Source organism: Ovis aries, chromosome 20 (genome assembly GCF_016772045.2).
Source record: "Ovis aries strain OAR_USU_Benz2616 breed Rambouillet chromosome 20, ARS-UI_Ramb_v3.0, whole genome shotgun sequence".
Lineage (NCBI taxonomy): Eukaryota > Metazoa > Chordata > Mammalia > Artiodactyla > Bovidae > Ovis > Ovis aries.
The window spans coordinates 4,418,818-4,445,285 of record NC_056073.1 but is presented as its reverse complement, the minus strand read 5'-3'; the positions used below and the strand labels follow the sequence as shown (position 1 = coordinate 4,445,285).

Here is a 26,468-nt window from a genome sequence, read left to right as displayed (position 1 = left end):
ACAATCAAAGTTAACCCGTGATTCATAAGCCTTAACCCTAGGTAGTTAACAAGTGGACAATTATCAATGGGCCTGTGGTCATACCCCAATAAACATAATAGAATTTATGATTCTATTTGGTTACACAGATAATTAGGGTGTTCTTTTAAGTGACAGTCTAGGTACGAGCTCTGGGGCTCTTCCATCGGGGGGGTCTGATTTTCCAGTTGGTATGTCGTTTCCGTAGATACAGGGCACACAGCTCAAAGCCCACAGGGCACACAGCTCAAAATCCAAGACGGATTCCTGCTTTCAAGGAGCCTGTTCTGTCTGTTTCCTCCTTCAAGATGGGGAAAACATCTCATTACTCTCTCTTATTCAGAATGAGACTTCTGTCAGCTACTTCAAGTTGTCCTTTTGAAATCCATTTACTCAAAATTTTTACAGGAAAACTTACTTTAGGGGAAGGTAAGGTGGGGATCAAAAATACCTTAGTGCTTAGGAACAGTAATGTTCCTTATTTCAAATGTGCTATTTGGAGCAAAAGAAAATTTTGTATGTAGCTTTTAAGAAAATGTTTTGTTAAAGCCTTTGCAGCTCAATTTAACTAAAGTCTGGGTTTGTTTCTGGTCTTTTGTTTTTAAACTGCAAACAGACTTTGAGTTTCTTTCTGTTTCTCCATCATGCCTCATAACCGTCAACAATTCGGTTGTTAATGTTTTAGCCACAGAGCTGCTCATCTGTTGTGTTAATGATTTATACCACGTGCTGTCCCAGATTAGAGGGTGTGACGTTTAACTCTTCACTGGAATCACTGCATAATGGCAAGGCCGGTTTTCTGCCTTCCTCAGACACAACGCAGCTAAGACCGCAGCCAAAGAGACAGCCCTGTAATTGAAGACTCCAAAAAGTGAGCTGCCACCTCTCCCTGAAAAGTTATCACTCTGAAGACATCATCAAAGGTCCTAGCCAGAGTACTCTACTTCAATAAACTAAATCACTCCAAGATAAAGTGGACCGGTAAGACATCAAGGTATAAGTGGCTTCATTCCCTCTGGCTTAGGTTTTCAATTTATGAAAACCTCGTGATTCTTTTCTCCTTTGGAACAATTCTATTTTAAGGATGTAAATCTAACTGTACTTACAAAACTGAAAAAAATGTTCAGGCTAACTATACACAGCGACAGTTTATACGATTAATGCAGTAAGTTTTCATAGCTTATTTTTGGTGTGTGTGGGGGTTTGTGCGTGTGTATTTTGCTGCCCTCTACTGGCAATAGAAGGAATGATTGGCAACACAACTTTGTAAAGCAACAAAACCTCAACCAAAAAAAAAAAAAGGAAAAACGAATTATGTGCAGCTCCATCTCAACTGAAAGTCTCTTTATGATGGAAATGAAATAATCATCTGGTAAAGCTCTAAGAACCAGGATGAAAATACAGTTGATCTAAATGGAACTAATGAAATGAAATACAGATAAAATGCCTGAAGGTGATTAGCCCCAAGGTTTTGCTGCTTGTTCTTGTTCAGCGGCTGTCTTATCCGACGTTTGCGACCCCATGGACAGCAGCACACCAGGCTCTCCTGTCCTCCACGACATCCTGGAGTTTGCTCAAATCCCTGTCCCATGAATCAGTGATCTAACCATCTAGCCTCTGACATCCCTTCTCCTTTTGCCGTCCGTGATTTCCTGCACCAGGGTCTTTTCCAGTGAGTGAGCTCTTCCCTTGAGGTGGCCAAAGTATTGGAGCTTTAGCATCAGTCCTTCCAAAGAATATTCAAGGTTGATTTCCTTAGGATTGACTACTTTGATCCCTTTGCAGTCCACGGGATTTTAGAGTCTTCTCCAGCACCACAAGTCAAAAGCATCAATTCTTCAGTGTTCAGCCTTCTTTGTGGTCCAACTCTCACATCTGTACATGACAACTGGAAAAATCATAGCTTTGACTATGGGGACCTTTGTTGGCAAAGTGATATCTCTGCTTTTTAATAAGCTATGTGGGTTTGTCATAGCTTTCCTTCCAAGGAGCAAGTGTCTTTTAACTTCAAATTGCCAACATTCCTTTGATCAGAGACAAAAAGCAAGGGAATCCCAGAAAAACATCTACTTCTGCTTCATTTAGTACATGAAAGCCTTTGACTGTGTGGGTCAAAAACAAACTGTGAAAAATTCTTAAAGAGATGGGAATACAGACCACCTCACCTGTGTGGTGAGAAACCTGTATGTAGATCAAGAAGAAATAGTTAGAATCGGACTTGGAACCACTGACTTGTTCAAAATTGGGAAAGGAGTGTGTCAAGGCTGTATATTGTCACCCTGATTATTTAACTTCTAGGCAGAGTGCATCGTGCAAAATACGTTGGATAAATCAAAAGCTGGAATCAATATTTCTGGGAGAAATATCAACAACCTCAGATATGCAGATGGTTCCACTCTAATGGCAGAAAGTGAAGAGAAACTAAGGAGCCTCTTGATGAAGGTGAAAGATTAGAGTGAAGAAACTGACTTGAAACAATATTATAAAAAACTAAGATTATGGCATCAGTTCCCATCATTTCACGGCCAATAGAAGAGTTAAGTGGAGCAGTTTCAGATTTTATATTCTTGGGCTTCAAAATCACTGTACACACTGACTGTAGCCACAAAATTTAAAAAAAAATGCTTGCTCTTGGAAGGAAAGCTATGACAAAGCTAGATAGTGTATTCAAAGGCAAAGATGGCACTTTGCTGACAAAGGTCTGTAGAGTCAAAGCTATGGTTTTTCCAATAGTCATGTACGTATGGATGTAAGAGCTGGGCCATAAAGAATTGATGCTTTCGAACTGTGGCGCTGGAGAAAACTCTTTAAATTCCCGTGGACTGCAAGGAGTTCAAACCAATCAATCCTAAAGGAAATCAACCCTGAATATTCATTGGAAGGACTGATGCTATAGCTGAAGCTCCAATACTTCAGCCACCTGAGGCAAAGAGCCGACTCACTGAAAAAGAAGTTGATGCTGGGAAAGACTGAAGGCGAAAGGTGAAGGGGGTGAGAGAGATGGTCAATAGCATGACTGACTCAGTGGACATGAATTTGAGCAAACTCCAGTAGGTCGTGGAGAACAGGAAAGACTGACGTGCTGCAGTTCATGGGGTCACAAAAAGTCAGACACAACTTAGTGACTGAAAAACAAATACTATTAAAATTCCTCTTTTAATATGTGAAGAAATTTAGGCACAAATAGATTAAGACATTTCCTGAAGACTCTTACTAGAAAAAGAAAGTGGAAATTTGAACCCAGGCAACCTCACTATAGAAGCCATGCCCTTGTAACTGCACTAAGAGGCACTCGAGACGATGGTGCACCGTTGTGGTCAAAATGTACTTGCAGAACAAACATCCACTTGCTCATTCTTCAAACATCTGTATTTTATGAGTTAGTCTAAAATTAGTACCAACTAATTTGTTAGGCAAGACTATATTAGCACATACCCTCTACCATGCTAAATTACAGAAATATTTCACCTCTAGATAACAATTTTGAAAGCAGATACTGAAAGTAAACACGATTTTTATTCCTTAGGTTTTGTTCTCAGTTTTCCAGATTTTGTTCATTTTCATTCCCTTTACATGACTTGGCCTGCTAATGTCTCCTAGCCTTCCAATCTCAGCTTATAATCATGGCTTTAAGGGATTTTTCTCCACCCTCATATGTTTTGCAGCTTGAGCTCCCATATATAACACCACACACAGGGTGGCTCACACAATAAAAATGGATTTGCTCTTGGTCCTAGAGACTGAAAGCGCAAGATCAATGCTGGTGATCCTCCTGGCTTCTTTCAAAGTATTTAAAAAATGGATTTGCTCTTGGTCCTAGAGACTGAAAGCGCAAGATTAATGCTGGTGATCCTCCTGGCTTCTTTTAAAGTATTTATTACTTATGTGTTTGTCCATGCCAGGTCTTAGCTGTAGCACAAGGACCTTTGGTTTTCCTTGCAGCTGTGGGATCTTGCTGTTGTGGCACAGGAAATCTTGGCTGTGGCATGTGGGATTTAGTTCCCTGAGCAGCAAATGAACCTGGGCCCCCCGCATTGGGAGCAAGGTGTCTTAGCCACTGGACCAGCAGGGAAGTCCTTGGCCTTTTTTTAATGCAACTTTTTTTAACATTGAAATACAGTTGATTTACAATTATTGTGTTAGTTTCAAGTACACAGCAAAGTGATTCAAGTATACATGGATATACAAATACATATTCTATTTTACAGTCTCTTCCATTGAAGGTTATTACAAGATATGCGCTATATGGTGGGTCCTTGTTGTTGATCTGTTTTATAGTCCCACACTCCTAATTTGTCCCTCCTCCCTCCTTTCCCCTTTGGTAACCATAAAGTTGTTTTCTATGTCTGTGAATATATTTCTGTTTGAAAATAGTTCATCGGTATTCTCATCATTTTCTGTCTGGCTTAGTTAGTAAGATAATTTCCTGGCTCTCAAATCACTGTGTGCTTATGTGGCCTTTCCTCATATGCAGACATATGAGAAGAGGCCACTGATTGTACAGGATTAGTACACCATTCTTATGAACTTATCTAACCATAATCACAGCCTAAAACCTTAATTTCCAAACAGAGTCCCATAGGGAGTTAGGGTTTCAACATATGAATTTGGAAGTGACACAATTTAGTTAGTCCATAGCATCATTCTATACACTTCTATGGGCTTCCCAGGTGGCGTTAGTGGTAAAGAACTCACCTGCCAATGCACGAGACAGATGTGTGTCCGATTCCTGGGCCGGGAAGATCCCCTGGAGGAGGGCATGGCAACCTACCCCGGGATTCTTGCCTGGAGAATCCCACGGACAGGGGAGCCTGGGGGGCTACGGTCCATGGGGTCAAAGGACTTGGACACGACAGAAGTGGCTTAGCATGCATGCGCGCATACATTTCCATAGCACTTTCTCCTATTTTAGGATGATTATATAGCAATCCCCTGTTGCTCTACCTGTTTCTTTTTAGACATGAGTGTCCTCGTGCTGGACCACATGCCTGCATCACCACTGTGTCCCTGGCCACTTCTGTGCACTTCATGCCCATGTGAAACTGAGCAGGACCTTGTGGGGCCCCTGAACATGGAAGCTTTTCTGTCCCGTTTCTTGTTTGTAGGGTACAGCCTCCAACCTCCATCACCTTCCCTGAGTCCAAACGGCAAGTTCAAACAGTCGCTAATCAGGGAAGTGAAAGGATGCAGAGACAAGGGAGAAGCAGTCAGGAAACACCAGCACAGCCAGGGTCCTGGTCCCCCAGTAAATGGCAGATGTCAGCATTCTTCATTCCAGAGAAGACCACCCGGGGCGAGATGAAAGGAACCAAAGAAGCTCATCAAGAGATCAAGAGGTCACCTGAGACCAGATTGGAGGAATCCTGCACATGCCGCACCGTATCAGCAACGCTGCCTTTGAATCATTGCAATAAAAACTCCTCACCAAATCCTCCCAGGTTGAGACACACAGCCTCCAAGGACAAGAGCCCACTATGTCCCCTTCTGCCTGGCAAAGCAATACAGCTATTCTTTTCTATTTTACCCAAAACTCTCTCTGAGATTCAATTTAGCACTGGAAAACAGAGGCTGAGTTTTCAGCATCACATGTGCTCCAAGCTGGTTGAAGGAACAAGGGGCAGAAGGAAGTTTCCCATTCTTCCCCTTCACCAGGTCTCCCACAAAATGGTATAATTAGCAGGGGTAGTAGCTTGGTCAGGTCTAACAGACACCTGGGGCTTTGCCGGAGACAGACCACCAAAACAAGCCTTAAGCTGATTCAGCTGCTGAATGTATGGGCTTCAGTCCCCTCCAAGGTCCTCATCAAAGTCACCGAAGGACATGTCATCAATTAAGCTAAACTCTGGTCACCAGCTATTCCTGGGCCAGGAAGCAGGGGCTTTATCTGCCCAGGCGAGTGGCACACAACCCAGTTTCTATGTTCTTATTTCATGCAAATCAGTCATTTAAAAATAGGGCAAATAAGTTAATAAAGTATACCCGCTAAATAAATGATCATTGCAATGCATAATAAACTCAGAATCACTTATAAGTCAGTATAAAAAATGCTGCATTCAAGCTTTTACACAATTTTATTGTACTTTGAATAACAAGCATGTAACAAATTTAGAGCATGATAAGGATGGACTATCTCAAGTTACATTCCTTACAAAAGCATTAAGTACAGTACACCAAGATTGTTTAAAATATTTTAGTCTGCTAAAAAATTATCAAGACATCCTAGGATCTATGGAGTTACCTTTCCTGTCAACTAGAGCACTGATTCCCATTAGCTTTGCTACAATAAAAGTTAACATATATAAACATACACATACAGTAAATGAAATGGAAAATGAAGGCATGCAACAAACATTCCAATTACTAAGCAGGTATGAAGAAGAAAGCATTTTTAGTGTTTCTGAACTCACGATTCCTTTGAACATATTGACCAGGTCTAATGAACCTTTTTCTCCAGAATGTCTTTAATGGTTCATATTTAGACCATTCCCAATGTAATCATTACTCTTTTTAGCATCATCATTCATTGAATCATTCTAGAATTTGCAAACGGAGTAAGAAACACATTAATCTCTTTCACAGGTGGTATTCAAAGCACCGAGTGGCTAAACCCTGTCTGATAAGCACAGATGCTGGAATAGTGCTCATGTGGTGATACAGTCTGTTCCCAAGCTGAATATCAGCCCTGATCTCATTTCCCATGGCCAGATGCATGTTTCAGCTAATGTAGAAGAATGAGCTATGAAACATGAAATTCACACAGACAAGAAATTGAACTCAAATACTCTGCTGCACAGAGGCTGAATGTGAAATTTTCACAGTGACTGAAACTGACTGGCTGACAGGCAATGGTGGTTTTTTTTTTTATATATTGAACTTTGATTAAAATGAATGGACTTACAAGAAACCCTTGAGATTTAGTTAATGCTACCAATCTAAAGGGTCCAAAGAACTGAGGAGCCTTTAAAATCAGTATACGTGACCTTTTCTATATTTTTCCTAAGGAAAAAACAATAATAAAAACACCGAGGTACTTGAGTTTCTTTTCAAGGGATTACTGTTGTTATCTTCCTGAGATGCAAAGACCACAAAAGAAGAGCACCATGCCAAGGCTACTGGACGAGGCACCAGAAACTAATAGTTTGGTCCTTTTCTAAAGGGGTCTCTTCCAACAATGACACTAAAACACAGCGATGGATCACAGATGCCCGGGGCGCCTGGCTGTCCTTGGGTTCCAGGTTTTCCGTGGTCTCCATCTTTGCCAGGGAGGCCTGGGTCTCCAGGAGGACCTTCTTTGCTTATTCCAGGGGGCCCTTCTGGACCTATGATGGAACAATAGCAACATATGAACACAGAGTTTGTTTCTGGGCTGACACAGCTCAATCTGTAAAACATGTAAGCTGGAAAAAAGACTCTCTTCAACATTTTACATATTTGTACTCAAAGTGGAAAGAGAAGGAATCCTCTTGATAATTCTATATGCCTTCCATTTGGAAAAGAACTATCCAAAAATAATTTCCAAAACTAAGCCAAGCTGTGTTATTACAGAAATCATGCAGCTAATGAAGACACAGAGCTAACATTTTAAGATTTCAATTTGTGGATTTCGCATTTTCACAATTTTAAGATTTCAATTTGTGGCTAAACTATGTCTTACTTTCAGCTTACTTTTGCCAATATTATTTTAGATTTGCCAGTAATATATCAGTAAGCGGAAACTTTAATGAAGTCACTTTTGTGCCATATTTGCAGTCAAAATGACTATTTTCATTATAGGTATATAGTTTCCACAGTGAAATACATTGTCATTAGCATAATGTCATAATAATCCATACACAATGGTATTATAACACCAATTTGTAAACCATAATTTAGTTCAACTAGCATGCTCAAAGAAAGGAAAATTAAATCAAGACACTGACCTTTTAAAGTTGGTGACTGAAATATTTAGGTCTGGGGATGGAGCAGTGTGGTTTGGGAGCACTCTCTATCACTAATAGTTCCTGCTATTACTACTAATAAATGTTTATTTGACACTTGAGTATTGTTCAAAATGCTTTGCATATAAATTATTGAATCATCTGCTCCACCTGAAAGCCTCAAAAAGTAGTAACATCTAAAATAATAGTGATGACGCACATTTATGGAAAACACAGCTTTGGTTGTCATACACTGTCTGAGAGCACACCATATATTAACTCATTTAATCATCCAACAGTGTCATGATACAAAGAAAGCTGAGCGCCAAAGAACTGATGCTTTTGAACTGTAGTGTTGCAGAAGACTCTTGAGAGTCCCTTGGGCTGCAAGGAGATCCAACCAGTCCATCCTAAAGGAAGTCACTCCTGAATATTCATTGGAAGGATTGATGCTGAAGCTGAAACTCCAATACTCTGGCCACCTGATGCTAAGAACTGACTCATTTGAGAAGACCCTGATCCTGGGAATGATTGAAGGCAGGAGGAGAAGGGGATGACAGAGGATAAGATGGTTGGATGGTATCACTGACTCAATGGACATGAGTTTGAGTAAACTCCAGTAGTTGGTGAGAGACAGGGAAGCCTGGTGTGCTGCAGTTCATGGGGTCACAAAGAGTCGGACACAACTGAGCGAATGAACTGAACTGAACTGAAATAACATCTCATCGCTATTTTACAAATGAGAAAACTGAGGCAAAGCAAAGTGAACACAGCTAGCAGAGTTTGGCTTTTGAGTCCATTTCAGCATTATTTTGGGTTCCGGGAGTTGGTGATGGACAGGAAGGCCTGGCGTGCTGCGATTCATGGGGTCGCAAAGAGTCGGACATGACTGAGCGACTGAACTGAACTGAACTGAGAATCATAAAGATAAGACAATGATACAGACAGCGATATACATTAGATAGGCATGGGCGACTGAAACCATATGAGATCTAGTCTAAGGAGTGGCATTCTAAAGAATCTAAATGATAAGAGGGAATCTTCAATGATTCATAAATGTAATATAGGATAAAACTTCTAGTAGTTAGATCTCAATGTGCTGAATGTGAATCACTCAAAAAAGGAAAGAAAAGTCTTGATTTCAAATCTTTGGACATAGGTCTATGGTGATTTTCCTAAAGCAAAATGTGCAGGAACACTTATGAGCATCACCAATTCTTACCTGGGGGACCAGGAGGACCTTGTGCTCCAGGGTACCCAAGTCCTTGGCTCCCCTTTGCCCCGTTCCGTCCAGGGAGGCCTGCAGAGTGTCAGAGAGGTGAATAAGCTTACTTTTCCCATAAAATCACTTCTTCCTTAGATTGTTTCTTTCAAAGCTGTTAATATATACATTAAAGAAAAATAAATCTTTTAAAAAAGTTTCACCTATTTATTATTACTTACCACCTATTTATTATTACTAACAGGAAAGAGAATTTTTTAAGCCACAGTTTTTAAAATAATTAATGCTTTAGAAACATAATGAGATTAAATATTAAGAAAGGAAAATTATTGGAATTAATTTTATTATTTAGCCCTTTCTGTTCATCACAGCTGTTCCTTTGATGAAACATCTAAATTGTTCAAATCATATTAAACTAAAAGGAAATAATTATCAACCAACATTTCACATAAACATTCAAAGGCAAAGAGCAGTTAAGTTGTGGCCTACTATTAGAAAGTTTGGTTGCAAAACTTAATTCTTTTTTTTTAAGATTTTTTTTTTAATGTGGACCATTTTTAATGTCTTTATTGCATTTGACACAACACTGCATCTGCTATTTTTTTTTAAATGTTTTAGTTTTTTGGCCCGAAGACATGAGGGATCGCAGTTCATTGACCAGGGATTGAACCTATGCCCCCTGTATTAGAAGACTAAGCCTCAACCACTGGACCACCAGCAAAGTCTCTAATTTTTCTTATAATAGAAAACAATGTTGAATACAGTAACAAACATTACCAAAGTCAAAATAAAGGAAATGGTGTCTGTGATGTTCTATTTAAAGACACTATTGGACTCAAGCAAAATTTCTAAGTTCATTGTCAACATTTTCTGATTTACAGGTTCACATGCTTTATAACCTTGAACTTTCTCTCTTGACTTTAGGATATGCTTTCAAAAAATACAATAATTATTCTTTAACTCAGCTGACAAATTATTTAAAGATGTAGGGATAGAAAAACTTTTTGTCTTCAAGAAGACAAACATGAACTCTTGCCTATTAAATCACTTTAAGAGGTGAATACAAAAAATATATTTTGTTGTTGTTCATTTGCTTACACATACAAACTAAGTACCTTTTAGTCCTTTGGCACCTGGGCGTCCCGGAGCTCCCATTAATCCGGGAACACCATCTCTTCCTGGCAAACCAGGGAATCCTCGGGGACCTTCTGGGCCCATGGGACCGGGTGGCCCTGGAATACCCGGGGAGCCGTGCTGGGGCTGGCAATGATCACAGCTTTGAATTCTTCCACTTTGAAGTAAGACAGGTAACTGGGCTTGAAAGCAAAGAAACCCCAACTCTTATGTTTAAATGGTGAGTGGACATTAATAATCACTTATAATTAAAAAAAAAAGATTTACAGATGCTTAACTCTTGGCCAATAACTTCATTTCTAGAAACTTAACTAGGAAATATCCATTGCTATTTATAATAATTTTATTGTGGAAATTGCTTTAAATAAGGGGGAAAAGTACCTTCCTAAAAGAAACTGTTAAATTTTAAGTGTCATATTGGGGAATAAAATTACTAGAATTATGTCAGAAAAGAAAATTTAATCAATGGTGAAATAATGATAAATTACTTTATGAAAAAGATTATAAAAGTTACATGTAAAAATACTTATATAGGAGAGACAAAGATGGATAAATGTCCTTTATTTTCTTCATCTTACTTATGCTTTTATAATGTCTACAAAAATATTTATATGACTTCTGAAATTTGAAAGTTATTAAAATCTGTATGTTTGAGACTTACCTCTTAATACATCAGCGCAAACTTGTCGAATAAACTCTTCTGAAAATTCTCTCCCCTGCATCAAATTATTAGGGGTTATAACATGGACATGCCAAGTACAAAGAATGAAAACATAAAACTGTGAAAGAAGCAGAATACATACGGGTTTCCCATCCAGTCCTGGGGGACCCGGAGGACCTGCTTGTCCGGGTGGCCCCTCGGGGCCTGGGGGCCCCATCAGACCATCCACCCCAGACTCTCCTTTGGCTCCAGTGGCACCTCGGGCACCAGGCTCTCCCTTTTCACCTCTCTAAAAACAAGCGAAATCTTCAGAAGTTCTATTTAAATATTTCAGGAGGTATAATTGCACCATAAAAGTCCTCCAGAATACAGATATGAATAAATACAAACATATATCTAAATTATACAGGTAACTGCTGGGAAACACCATAATTGATCAGGAGGGAAATTTCATACTATATGAAACAGCAATTTATCCATCCAATCAACCACCCATCCAACCCTACAAATAACCATTAATTAGTACATATATTGATTAGGCAATATGCATAGTACCAGAGATACATCAGTGACTGTGACAGTCTTGTTCCCAGGGAGTTTAAATTCTAGAGGTAGGCATAGAAATGCACACTATTCCTCATTGGAAAATACGCAGAAAAACAGTTCCTAATCTAGAATAGGAATCAATACTATTGACAAATGCATACCATTTTGTACCTAATTCAGTGAACCTACATATTCTGAAAATCTCTATTCAGGAACTATTGAAGAACATGAAAGATATTTTCTGCTTGGCATGTCAATGGCTAGATTTATTTATACAGTACTGAAAATTAAGCTGTGAGGACTGGACAGCATAATGCAAGAAGAAACATACCTCTCCTTTTGCACCATGATGGCCTGGAATTCCCTACAAAAATTAATAGGAAAAAAAACGTACAAGTTATAGTACTAACAATGTGGCATGTACCCTTTAGACATATTTAATCAAACTTGAATTTTTGGTTTGGAAGACAGCAATAGAAATAGTGACAAAATTACATATACAAGAAACCTTTTTCAAGGAGACTGATGACTAGGAAATATACTAAATGAATAATATAAAAGGGTTAATTGACATAACTTTCATTCATCTATATGAATATTTTCAAATGATGCAGGTCAAATATGTAGGTTAGAATGGCTTTCTATCTGAATTCTTTTAAAACTCTACTCTTATTTTAAAATATATTACTAGTTTAAGGAAAATTAAAAGTTAAGTCAGGGAACATACCCGATATTTAATAATAACTATAAATGGAGTATAGACTTTAAAAATTACATCACTATATTGTACATCTTATATATGATTGTACACTAACTATTCTTCAATAGAAAGCTCAAATCAGTAAAATAAGGAATATTTATTCTTTTATTCAGTGATTAAGATCCTATTTTGTTTCAAATTTGGATTCTTAAAATTAAATTTTGTTTGAGTACTATAGATAAACGATGGGTTAAAGAAAAGATAACATAGGGGAGAAAAACAGACTGTCCTATGCTTAAATCACTCATGGCTGGAAATTCAGAGATTAGGAAAGAAGCATGTTAGCGTGAAGTCAAGTGGGCCTTAGAAAGCATTACTATGAACAAAGCTAGCGGAGATGATTCAATTTCAACTGAGCTATTTCAAATCCTAAAAGATGATGCTGTGAAAGTGCTGCACTCAGTAAGGCAGCAAATTTGTAAAACTCAGTAGTGGCCACAGGACTAGAAAAGGTCAATCTTCATTCCAGTCTCAAAAAAGGGCAATGCCAAAGAATGTTCAGACTACTGCACAATTGCACTCATTTCACATGCTAGCAAGGTAATGCTTAAAATCCTTCAAGCCAGGCTTCAACAGTACATGAATTGAGAACTTCCAGGTGTATGAGCTGAATTTAGGAAAGGCCGAGGAACCAGAGATCAAGTTGCCCACATCCACTGAATCAGAGAAAAAACAGGAGAATTCCAGAAAAGCATCTTCTTCTGCTTCATTGACTACATGAAAGCCTTTTACTGTGTGGATCACAAAAATCTATGGAAAACTCTTAAAGAAATAGGAATACCAGATCACCTGGTATTCCTGAGAAATACCTGAGAAACCTGTAAGCAAGTCAAGAAGCAATAGTTAGAACTGGATATGGAACAAAGGACTGGTTCAAAACTGGGAAAGGAGTACATTAAGGTTGTATATTGTCACCCTGCTTATTTAACTTATATGCAGAGTACATTAAGCAAAACACCTGGCTGGATGAAGTACAAGCTAGAATCAAGATTGCAGGGAGAAATAGCAATTACCTCAGATATGCAGATGACACAAACCTTATGGCAGAAAGGGAAGAACTAGAGAGTCTCTTGATGACAGTGAAAGAGCAGAGTGAAAAAGTTGGCTTAAAGCTCAACATTCAGAAAACGAAGATCATGGCATCTGGTCCCATCACTTCATAGGAAATAGATGGGGAAACAGTGGAAACAGTGATAGACTTTATTTTATTGGGCTCCAAAATCACTGCAGATTGTGACTGCAGCCATGAAATTAAAAAATGCTTGCTCCTTGGAAGAAAAGTTATGGTCAACCTAAACAGCATATTAAAAGGCAGAGACACTACTTTGCCATCAAAGGTCCGTCTAGTCAAAGCTATGGTTTTTCCAGTAGTCATGTATGGATGCAAGAACTGGACCTTAAAGAAGGCTGAGTGTGAAATTGATGCTTTTGAATTGTGGCACTGGAAAAGACTTGAGATTTCCTTGGACTGCAAGATCAAACCAGTCCCATCCTAAATAGGAAATCAGTCCTGAATGTTCATTGAAGGACTGATGCTGAAGCTGAAAGCTCCAATACTTTGACCACCTGATGTGAAGAGCCAACTCAATGGAAAAGATCCTGATGTTGGGAAAACTTGAGGGCGGGAGAGAAGGGGACAGCAGAGGATGAGATGATTCGATGTCATCATTGACTCAAAGGACATGAGTTTGAGGAAACTCTGGGATATAGTTAAGGACAGGGAAGCCTGATATGCTGTAGTCCATGGGGTTGCAAAGAGTCAGATACGACTTAGCAACTGAACAACACAAATTTTGTACAATGGGCTTCTCAAGTGTCACTAGTGCTAAAGAACTCGCCTGCCAATGCAGGAGACCCAAGAGATGCAGGTTTGATCCCTGGGTTGGGAAGATCCCCTGGAGGAGGCACGGTAACCCACTCCAATATTCTTGCCTGGAGAATCTCATGGACAGAGGAGCCATAGGAGAGTGAGGCATGACCGATGCAGCTTAGCATGCATATGTGCATGTCGACCAATGTGGCAGTTTTTTCCTCCCATGATATGACCTTTACCTGAAGCTCTCTCACCATCACAATCATGGGATACATGTGAATGGTTCCTTTAAAGTTTTTCCTCTTATCTTTTACATAGTCATTCCAATGACATTTTTGAGAGATGATAAGAACCTTTAGGAAATACACTAGAATTTTTTGTTTTTGAAATTCATTGTACATTCAGGCTCCAGAATCACCCAATATTAGTTTAGAACAAAGGGTATAGCTTTCACAATACACAGGAGGGATTTCATTAATCAACTTTATTATTTTTTATTGAAATATAGTTGATCATTAATCAACTTTAAAGTTAAAAATTCATGTTCTGCAATTCAATATAAAACTCAGTGTATAATAAACATTTCAATACAGAATTCCATATATAACAATGAAGTCTGAGGATTTATGTTGGTTTATTTCTAGGTTCCTTCAACATGAAGATCCAAATGAGACAGAAGAAAAAATTAGGGAAAATCAGTGTTTGGCACAGAGTAAGGGAGATTCTCAAAACTTGAGCATAAAGACACTAAATTTTAGTTTTCATATAAAAAATCAGTTAGTGAGTAAAACACTCTTTCTCAAGCCATTCTTTAAATATAGAAGTTTCTGAAGAAATGCAGAGATGTCCCCTACCAGATAGAATCCTCCAATTGGATCCAGGTACAGGGAAAGATAAAAGATAAAAGCTCCCAGGACTAGAACCAAATTAGATCTGAAACTGAAAACAGCTGTCAGCTGAGAATCCACTTAGATGATCTTGTGAGAGAAACATTTGCTTGGGCCCCATTCACAACAAGAAGGCCAAAAAAAAAAAAAAAATCAAATCGCACACGTGCCGCACTTGGTAGGCTGACAGGTAACTTAGGGCTTTGTTTACTTAGATGGGTGGGACAACCACTCAGCAGCTGAGAGGCCACAGCTGCCCCGACCCCTCTGTAGACTTAGGTCATGGGGGCGGAAATGCAGCTTCCAACACACCCAGGACAGAGCTTTCCAGGAAACCCAAATCCTGCCTTGGGGGAGGCAGACTTGCTTTTTCTCTTGAGAAGTGAGAAAAAAAAAAAAGATGTTAAAGGAACCTTGCCAAGAGTGTCATCTGTCAACCAGTGAGCTAGCCGCCAAATTGTGCGCTCAGAATCCAAAGGAAATAGGCTCCTATCGCAGTTTCTGTGAGTAAAAACGTAGGAGGCCCGGCCGGGTCTTGCAGGCTGACGCATGGAGAGGCGAGGCTCTCCCGTGAGAAGAGCCATGCACACTTGCTGTGTGGTTAACCCGGGGAAGCAGAGCAGGGCGGCGGGGAGCAGGCACAGCGCTGCTTGTCATCCGGCCGTTTATCATGGGGCGAAGGGGCCCAAACTGGAGACCTTTCTTCCTGACCATCACTGCACACGGGCGGACTCGGTCCTGGGCGCTCTCAGTGACGCCTGCTCTGAAGCTCGGCTTCTAGGTTCTCAATTTCCCGACACCCAGAGCTTACCTTTCATCTAAGACGCGCCCCGGGGCGTGTGCTTTCAAACACACGCCTTCCCACCCGCCTGGGCCTCTCCCATTCCTCCAAGCGAGGGACCCAGAAACCCCACCCTTGGAGCCATCACCTCACAGTTTCATCCCCCTACCACCAGTTAGTGCAACTACGGAATCTGCCTTATGCCCACACTCCCTATCAGTTGGATGATTTTATTTGTCCATTTGGGCTCTGACTTAACCTACACGCCACGTGACAATCTCACAGAAACATGGCTTCAGGAGGAGTTTAAAGAAGAAAGTTAGCGCTGAAGCACACAGGTGACTATGTGTTCCACAGATAGCTGGTGGGAAGTTGCCATGGAGCTCAGCCTAGAGCAATGGGATGGGGCTGGGAGGCAAGCTCAAGAAGGAGGGGATATATGTGTGTTTATGGCTGGTTCACACTGGCAGACAGCAGAAACCGACACAGCATTGTAAAGCAATTATACTATTAAAATGTTTCTTAAAAAAGAAGAAAAGCATGTCTTATGTATCTATTCCATGACAGTTCCCCGAGATGGGATTAACACATCCGTAGGGTAGCAAATTGTGTCTCTGAACAAACTAGAGGGAAACAAGTCAATTCTTTCACTACACAGGGCCTCAACTGCTCATATTTTAAGAAGAAAAGAAAAACTCCACAATAGGTACAGAGATGCTGCTATGAATGGCTGCCTTGGGCCATGACTACTCCAAGAAGCAGGTGGAATTGTCTGCCTTCAGTCATTTTTTAAAATGTGGCCCATTTTTAAAGTCTTTATTGAGTTTCTTACAACATTGCTTCTGTTTTTACATTCTGGATTTTTGGCTGAGAGGCATGTGAGAGCTCAGCTCCCTGACAAGGGATTGAAACTGCACCTCCTGCATTAGAAGGCAAAGTCCTAATCACAGGGCACCAGGGAAGCCCCGACCTTTAGTCATTTACTTGGTGAGAAATAAGTATTGCAAGCCAAGTTTCACAGCCACAGAGAGTATCAGCATGGGAAAATAAAAATACAAATTAAACAATTAAAGCAAGCCCTGACCACCATCACCACAAGCATTCTCATCCCTGTGCACTCAGAACGCACACTACATCTCCCCTCTCCTCACTCATTTTTATTTGCAGGTAACTCTCAGTCTTGTTCAGTTATGTGATTCATTGATTTATTTTCCATTAAAAAAAAATACCTGTGATCCTGGAATCCCTGGTCTTCCATTTTCTCCCTTTTGACCCTTTAAAATTGAATAAATGTTATTTATTAGTTTACACATACATGATGCATTCACACACACAACACATACTATGTACTTTGCTGCTGTCTAGAGCAAAGTTCACAAGAGCAGCGATGCAAATATGCAAAATGATGCAAGAGGAGAGAAGAAAAGAAGTGAGAGGAAAGTCAGCCTAACCTTAGAGTTAAAGTTGACGGAGACAAACAAACTACCGACTTTGGGGAATATGTAAATAGAACATGTTAGACAATTGAGGGTGTTCTGCAGAGTCCATGCTCATGGCATGAAAACTGTTTAAAAATTCAGTGACTGTGGTCATTTTCTTAATTTCAATGGCATTATGTTTGGTGTGTATTATGTACATGTGAGGGCAAGAAGACCACTTTAAAGACATTTTAAATGCTTGGGGCTGGTGCACGGGGATGATCCAGAGAGATGATATGGGGTGGGAGGCGGGAGGGGGGTTCATGTTTGAGAACTCATGTACACCCGTGGTGGATTCATGTCAATGTATGGCAAAACCAATACAGTACTGTAAAGTAAAAGAAAGTAAATAATAAAAATTAAAAAAATAAAGAAATAAATTTATATTTAAAAAATAAAAAAAATTAAAGACATTTCTACATTTACACTGTAGAAAATATTTTGAATGAAGATCTTTAAATTAGGACAAATAAAGAAAACTTGATAAAGATACAAACATATTTGTCCATTCAATTAATATTTTGTATAAGACATCCATCTTATATAAGACATTGGGCCAGACCCTGAAACACCACTATTTCATCTGTATGTTGAAAGGGTAATTAATATAGTCTAGTAAAACATACACCTAGATATACAATCAGTTAAAGATCTAGTGACTGAAATTTTAAATCACTCCTGAATAGCAGGTTTGGTTTGTCTTTTTTTTTTTTTTCCATTTAGTTATACCCATGAATTCCCAGGGGCCGTATTTGCTGGCAGGACCCTGTAACTTCAGGACACTTCAGCAAAGTGTCCCTACGTTGCCATCAAGTTGCTTACTGTGTGGTACAGAAGATAAGCAAATTAATATCTTAAATATGCAGTTAAATTCCAAACTTCAAAGTGGCTAAGATATGAAATCTTAACTGTTCTCAAAACAAAAAACAAATTAACGTGCATGATAAAGGTATTAGCTCACCTTCAGTAGTAATCATATTGCAGTATATAAATGGATTAAACCAACACCTTTTACACCTTCAACTTACTCAACTTACACATTTTTTGTGGTTGGGGGAAAGGGTGACTGGACTCAAGCAGACTAGTTAGAATGATGCTTCAGTCACCCAGGACCCATGACAAGAAATGACCAGGGTGGTGGATTTCAGAGAAGGGGCTTAATTCAACTTTCATTGTCTGAAACACTTTGAGACTGTGACCCTAGCAGGTTTTTACTTTGAAATTTTCTTTCATGCCTCTAGATATTCCAGAGTTTTGAACATTCTGGGAAATTCTGCAGTGTCTTTGTTTTATGTGAAGCTTATTTTATGTAGCAAAACTCAGCCACTATTGCTAACCTCTGTAATTTTAAAAACATCGCAAAACCAATACAGTATTGTAAAGTAAAATAAAGTAAAACAAAATTTTTTAAAAATCGCTGAAATACTGTCTGTCCAGATTTACAATTTTGGTCAGAAAAATCGTATATATTTCTAGAACGTGAAAGATTAAAAGGCCGACAGATACAGTTTATTCCTTATCAGTGTGTCACTGTTTCAGCCAGCAGCGTCTTATTCATGGACCAGCGATCAATTAAGGAAAAATCTCTTCTAGAGCCACTGGGACTGAGGTAGAACTGTCCTCCCCTCTCAAAGCTGTAGCACATCCCTTCTCTTCACCTTTTTCACTAAGACAGCCAAAACCAAATGTCCTAAATCACCCTAGATTTCTTCAGCCTGATCTAATTTTCTGGTATAATTCTCCCTCTTTTTATTAGTTTGAATATGTTTCATATGTAGAGTGAATAGTGTCTTATCAAATTTATTTGTGCTATAAGTCATGTCAAATCATCTGGGGAAACCAACACACCATAAAGTATATAAATGAACAGATATTACAAGAATAAACCATAAAGTCCTGACTTTATTGCAAGCCAAAAAAAAAGCCAGTAACATACCTGAATGCCCCTTTCACCTTGATTTCCTTTGTCCCCCTGCAAAAAGGCAGTTTTATATTTAGCATAATATAATATATTCTGTAACCTTTCAAATAAACATGTTTTTCTTCAGCAAAGAAAAATACATGGTCTCATGCAAATTCCACAAGTGCCTTATATACAGAAGCTAACATAATATTTGGGAAGAGAGTAAAACCACATTATGTCAAAATGATGTTCTAAATGAATACTTTCTTGTGCTCTTATATTCAAAAGAAAGTTTACTACAATTTCTTTGTTATAAGGAAGAAGAAAACTTTTCCATATTGATGACAATCTAAGGTTAAACAAAGAGAAGACTTGACAAATCTTGTTTTATGAAATCAAACTGAAAAGTCTTCTTACTATTCAGCTAAACAGTAGCCACAGATTTATAAGAAACAATGAAACAATGCTGAAACGGTATTTAGAAAATATATGCTTCAAAAATTAACTTTTGTAGGAAAAGTCATATACCATAATATTGTTTCCTAGAGTTTCTCAGCCAGGAGAGATGTTTGAAACCAACTAGTTCAATGTCTTTGCTCTTATAATTAACACATAGATCAGGAAAGGTAAGCATTTGCCCAAAGTTGAACTTGGGCCATGCCATCCAAACACAGAATTTTGTGCTTACAGCAAATAAAACACAGGTTTTCTTTTAACTGACAAGTTTCTGAACAAGGAAATTCTCTAAATCCAAACATATATTCACATAGATTTAGTAAGTAAATGCTATAGTCAATAGTATTAAATAAATACTAGCCACTAAGAGTCCAACACTTAATCACTGCTGTGTGGACCATCCCTGCGTCAGCAAGTGCTGACTGCCACTCATCAGAGCAAAAAAGATTGCTCTGGGTACAATAACCTAGGGCCCGAGCAAATAACACATAAGGGATAGAAAAAATGAAATGATACAAAACTTGAAACAGCAAGGGATACAAAGATGGAGACATAAGACTTTGTACCCTTTACAAAACAAAACTGGTACAGTCACTTCTAACCTGAATGTTTAGATACTAACTCAGGGGTGTGGACTTCTCTGACAGATAGCCAGTTAAGTTCTTGCTCAAAGCCTTCAAGCCAACAACAATATTTACACAGATACAACTCAGAGCTCTTTTATTTAATAGGATAGAGAGAGAACCCAAGGGAATGCTATCTTATCTCACCAAAATATTTTATGTGAATATATAAGCCTTATATTTTAAACTCAAATTAATTTTAGATGAACTGTTTTGTAATATAATTGTTTCAGAGAAAAGAATATCATGGTCAAGCATTCTGGTTATAATTTTTATCATTTCAGACTTTTGCTTCAGTTTGGGAAAGATATTCACACTTTGGTTAAGAGTGGCTCAAGTTGAATATTTAAGTAACCTGGAAGGGTTAGTTTTAAATTTACACTGCATCTGCAGCTGTGACTTTAACCCTTTTTTGTTATTGTTAGCATACACAATGGCCTGCCTGAGGGAGATAACCTGAGCCACTTGACATTCTATAGAATACTTGCAAGGACTGAATAGTCTTTTTCCTTTGTTTCCTCACCTCCCCCAGTCTCTGATCCATAAAAGAACCTGGCAACCAGGCCCTGACAAGAAGGTTCTTTGGGGGCACTAACCTGCAACTTCCTGGTCAGCTGGCTCCCTGATTAAAGTCTCTTCCTTGCCTCAAACCTCGTCTCTTGGATTTACTAACTTGTCGAGTGGAGAGCAGAGCAAGCTTGGACTCGGTCACACTTTCCCTAAACAATTCTCGACTCTCCTACTGAACAATATGAATTTACAGGATATTACTTAACTGTATGTTTTCTAATCTATCTTTTCCAAGGTCCTCACGCAGGAGACAGTACCCATGCAGGGACATGAAAGAGGCCACAGCTCTTGGCACGGGGTTGAACACGTTACATGTGTGCCAAGTACGGAGGTCATCTCACCGCTGAATGTATCATTGGTCCTCCTCTGCTACTCGCCCAAAAGAAAAACCTACATGTTCGCAGCTGATTAACACTGAATTATGTATCCTAAAAATCATACCTTTTTCCCTTGAATTCCAGGTAAACCCAGGTATCCTGGTTCTCCTGGGGGACCCACCGCTCCTGGCTCTCCCTAAATAACACAGAAATCACATGAACATCGCAGACCCACTGCTTGTGAACAGCCCCACTGCTTGTATCTCTACATACATCTCAAATTTAAAACTGATAGCTAAAAACTTTATGAACATTCAGAGTTATTATTATAGAACTAGTAAAGAGTGAAAAGTCCACGGATGTCCTATGTTTCTTCCTATCTTTTCTAGTTAAGAAATTCTGAGAACATATGATATTTGAAAGCTTCACAAATAGTTGGTATTTTTCTTATATTTATAATTTCAACAATAAAAAATTAAGCAGTGAAAATAATGAACATGGGTATCTCTCTTTGCATTTACTAATATTTTCTCTTCATCTTTGAAATTGCCTTTTCTCATAAATCCTCCTTTAAAAAAATATATTGTTACAAAACTGGTAATAAAAAGAAGCAATCAAATTATTAAAAATTTCATTACCCAATATTTTTATTTGGTTATATATTTTCCCTCTACCTCTCACAAACATATAGGCAACTTAGTTACTAAAATGTGCCATGTATGCATAATTTTATAATAAATTATTTACTTCAAAATATATTAATATTGAAATTTTTAATATACCATTATATGTTTTAAATTTTTTAAAATTATAGAACATCATTCAATTGTATTGATTTACCATATTTAATAAAATTCCTACTGCCAAACACTCATTTTCACCATTTTTATAAACAATATTGGGGTGAACATTCTTACCATTAAATATACACATTTATGATTTTTACTTTATATATCTGGAAAATTATTTTCTTAAACATAAATTCTTGAGCTGTTTTCACAGCAAAGAATATTCTGTATTATCTTAACTGAATTTTCTACTCCCTGTCATGTCATAGGTATTATTTCCTTTCTTTTAAATGCCTTAAATAAGAAAGACTTACAACGTGAAAGTATAGAATGACGATGTCTCAACAACATTTAGGTTAAAACTTTAAGAGACAGGATGCACTCCGAAACGTGCTTCATGGTGTTTTGGGTTTGCTTTGTTTGTTTTACCATTAGTCCTAAACTTTCGTCACATTAACTAAAAATGACTCTTTTGTGGAAACTAAGTTCTGTTCTCTTTGCTCACTGTGAGTTGTTGAATATGACTCTAGATTTTTGAAGGCTAGAAAAGAATTTAAAATGACTGACATCAACTATTTGGTTTGGAGGAAACTGGTAAGGCATTTGTGACTCCCAAACTGAAGATAAAGTCCCATCAATCATCAACCAAGGAACAAAACCACCCTGGGAGACACACACACACACTCTCATGCTCAGCCACAGAAGAGAGTGATATTCTCTGGACCAGAGAGGATATTCACATTAGCAACCAATTTTTACCAATTCTAGAAAAACCAAGGTATATGTCATGCCTTTATTACCCAAACTATGATAAAATATCCAAAACACAGAAATGAAATTGGCCCACATTCACCACTGGCTTTCAGGTACGTTAATTTCATCCTTCATTTCACATATCTTTTCTTAATACAACTGTTAATCTCACCCAAAAATGAGAGGACCGCATACTTTGAAAACATTTCTAAATACATCAAAACACAATGAATTACCTTGAGCCCAGAAGCCCCAGGCAGCCCTTGAAGTCCAGGTTCACCTTTATTTCCCTGTCAATGCATCAAAATTATTTTAAATTTTGAATTTAAATGTCACCAGACATTTAAAGGAACATGTTTTAAACAATTTTTACAGTTTTAACTTTCCAATTGTTTGTAAAATAGAATTTATATATTAGATCTTCTTATTAAGAAAAACTATTTTAAACAAGGAAGTGAGTCTGCATATTTATAAAGTCTTCAATGAGCCTGTTTGAAGCTGGTAGCTCCAAGTAAAAAAATCTTTAGGGACCAGCCCTAATCAGCTAGGCCTGTGTTGCAGAGGCCAGACTCATGTATCTTAATAGCATCCTCTAGGCTGGAAATCATCCTTCCCTGTTTCACTTTCTCTGTAGAAATCATTTTCAGTATGTAACTTAAGGAAAGAAAATTAGCCTCAAATGCACTTTTGAGTGGCTTTTGGAAGAAACATGAATCAGATAACATTTAGTTTGCATGCTTTTTCAGAATTCCAGTACAGTCCTTGCTAACAGACACTTGGAAAGTAAGACCAAGTTGTTAGAGCAAAGCATGTAAGATAGGAAAACAGGACTGGTTATGAAAAGAGACAACTCGCCTCCTGGTTCATCAGGAGAGATTGTCAGAGGTGGTTCTGGCTTTCAAATATGCTCTGACACCTGAAATCATAGCCCGGTCCATGTCTGGCAAAACCCTGTTATTAAAGAGGTTGGTGTGACACCTAGGAGAGGGGAGTGATGACCACCCAGAGTCAGGGCGGGTGTGATCAGAAAAGAGAACCACCTTCATTCTCAGCTCATGTTGAGAACCACACAAACATAATATTTGCACTTAATTAAAGCATTTGTCACGTTAACAGCATGATTATACCATAGCATCATGGTTCCTTAAAATTTCTAATTTTACAAATGGTTAAGCTGAAACTCACAGGGGTGACAGGACTGGCTGAAAACTACATGACTTGATTATGTTAATGTACTTTGATATGATTTACATAATATTTTACAAAACTGGAATCTGGTATGGTAAAAAAGACTTACATGTGGTTCAACACCTATTCTAAAAATGAGTACTGTAGTGGAAATTGGAAGTTCTCTAAAGATCTACACAGACTCTCAGCATCATAGCTGCCTTGCTTGCAACAGCTTCATTGTTCTACTGTTGACCTTATATCAGTTGATATTGTAGGCACTGTTCCCAAATACATTAGTTGACACAACCAGAGGGATACGGTAATATAGAGCAGCAGTCCCCAGAGTTCTTGGCATCAGGGACTGGTTTCGGGGAAGACAAGTTTTCCACGGACTGGGCAGGGGATGGTCCAGGTGGTAACACAAGTGATGGGGAGTGATGGGGAGCAGCAGATGAAGCTTCATTGCTGCCCCACCCCTCACCTCCTGCTCTGTGGCCCAGTTCCTAACAGGCTGGTACCAAGGCCCAGGGGTTGGGGACTCCTGATACAGAGGCAGGTAAGCTACGACCTGTGGGCTAAGTCAGCCCAAAGCCTGTTTTTATAAATAAAGTTGTAAAGTTTATTTTTATAAAAGGAACACTGGTACACCCACACAGCAGCTGCTTCTACATTCTAAGAGCAGGGATGAGTGACCGCATCAGAAGCTGTATGGCCCTCAAAGACCAAAATATGTCCAACCTGGTCCTTGGCAGAAAAACATTCTAAGACCTGAGCTAATACACTGCATGAAAAGAAGTGAAATCAAACGTTTCACTGAAAAGATTACATTTTAGAGGTATAATTTTAACATCTTGAGTCTATTTGAAACAAAACAGGTTCAAAAATAGATGCTAAAAATCAGTTTTAACATCTTGAATCTATTTTAAAAATTGTACAAGGTGAGGGAAATCAAACTTCATAGTAATTTATGTAAAAATAAACTGGGATGTTAGAATCACTTGACTCGCCAGACATATCAGCAGACCTGCCCAAGGGGTGGACGCCACAAATACATTGCTCTAAAGTCTTTTATGAAAAGTCCAACAGATTTAGCGGACCTCCAGCTCAGTGTGAGCCAACAATGGGAAGTGGCTAATTTTAAACAGCTGATAAAATCTCAGGCTGCAATTCTTAAGAATTAGAGCATCCAGAATCATGGGAGAGTCCATTGTACCCCAGTTATTTAAGGAGCATACAAATACTCTACTTTTCTTACAAAATGACCTTGAGAAATGATGGAGAAGGCCCATTTGGTGGGTGCACACTTACTACTGCTAGGGTCCACAGTGTTCCAAGGACCCTCAGAGTTCACCCCTAGTAACAGGGCAGCTACTTTCCCTAACTCACTGACATTCTATCCCATCTCTTTCTCTAGGTAATTTAGAAATTAAAAGTAGAATAGATTAGGCCATCTACTCATGTTATATGCCAGGATCTATTTCCCTGGTCTAGTTCAAGGATGAATGCTTTCAAAAGACCAGATCCCATCACTTTCTTTCAGAAAGTTATCCTATAATCTACTCAGTAAAATAGTCAAGAATAGTTTCTTAAGTCAAGCCAGAATCTACCCAATCTGATCCTCTAATAAGCCAAGAAAAAAAGAAATTCTCTTAGCACCTGACTATGTACACCTAGAAAATAGTTGAACCAGGAAACTCAAAAGAATTTCAGTTCTAACTTAAAAACAGCATCACCTGAAATCTCAGTATATGTGTCAAGCTTGCCTTACTTTTTTTAAAATGTGGAAGTTAAGAGAATATGCCAACTTACGTCCAGTCCTGAGGGAGGAAACACCTAATAAAATTCATTATAAGGCATCTTAAAAATAAAAATTCCACATATATTCCACAAAATAATATACCAAAGAAGGCCTTGAAAGCTGGAAAATTTACCTCCCTCATCACTAGAGAGGCTCTAGATAGTGGCTTGAGCACTGGTTCCTTAGAATTCTGGGTGTTGCTCAGTGTGCCGGGGCTAGCAGTGAGGCTAGAGGGCTGTCACGAGGATCCTGGACTCCTCCCAGCTTAAACTAGGGTTGCTTCACACAACCGTGCTTTACATGCTTGGTTTCACCGAAGACTTCATTCCTCCAAGTGCTTGTTTATAGATTCACACCACATTCAAAATAACATCAGTGTAGTGAAAACTCTGACTGAAGTACATCAATAGTCATTTTGCACAGAGTCCTCAGTCTTGTTAATTTCATTTTCTTTACCTTAGATCCTGGGGCTCCAGGCTGACCTGGTGAGCCATCGGTTCCCATCAAACCCTACATTTTAAGTGGGGATTGCAAGAGCAATTTAGAGAAGAATATTAAAAAGCAGTCAATCAATTTTCAAGTTATACAGTCCCATAATAATTAATCCACTAATGTGTAATGCAATATATGAGAAACTTCCATTCATACAACCAAATAAGGAGAATAAAGAATCAAGTTATGTAAGATAACATGAAGGCCAGCAGAGCCCTTATAACTGGTTGCTTAAATCACCTACCAACAGCAAAAATTACTGGAAAGCTAGTAAAAAACAACTGTAAAGAAAAGTTTATTTTTCCAGCACTCTCACTTTCTTCCTTTTCTCATGATGACCAACATTTAAATTTCTCCCTAGATATTATATTGGCCAATTTTA

At 38.6% G+C, this 26,468-nt stretch overlaps 1 protein-coding gene across 3 annotated transcripts in view; it reads right to left on the bottom strand.

Annotated features, from left to right (window-relative positions):
• Positions 1 to 6,070: 6,070 nt before the first annotated feature.
• COL21A1 (collagen type XXI alpha 1 chain) overlaps positions 6,071 to 26,468 on the bottom strand; it is a 243,345-nt gene continuing 222,947 nt past the window's right edge. For 2 of the 3 annotated variants that reach the window (XM_060403571.1, XM_060403570.1), the window contains 11 exons: positions 26,051 to 26,104; positions 22,863 to 22,916; positions 21,210 to 21,281; positions 19,153 to 19,188; positions 16,968 to 17,012; positions 11,829 to 11,861; positions 11,094 to 11,240; positions 10,952 to 11,006; positions 10,272 to 10,472; positions 9,157 to 9,234; positions 6,071 to 7,337 (listed from right to left, as the gene is read on the bottom strand). In XM_060403571.1, the coding sequence (XP_060259554.1) occupies positions 7,150 to 7,337; positions 9,157 to 9,234; positions 10,272 to 10,472; positions 10,952 to 11,006; positions 11,094 to 11,240; positions 11,829 to 11,861; positions 16,968 to 17,012; positions 19,153 to 19,188; positions 21,210 to 21,281; positions 22,863 to 22,916; positions 26,051 to 26,104 (963 nt within the window). In that variant the 3' untranslated portion in view covers positions 6,071 to 7,149. The remainder of the gene's footprint in view (positions 7,338 to 9,156; positions 9,235 to 10,271; positions 10,473 to 10,951; positions 11,007 to 11,093; positions 11,241 to 11,828; positions 11,862 to 16,967; positions 17,013 to 19,152; positions 19,189 to 21,209; positions 21,282 to 22,862; positions 22,917 to 26,050; positions 26,105 to 26,468) is intronic. The other variant, XM_027958364.2, reaches the window with a different exon arrangement.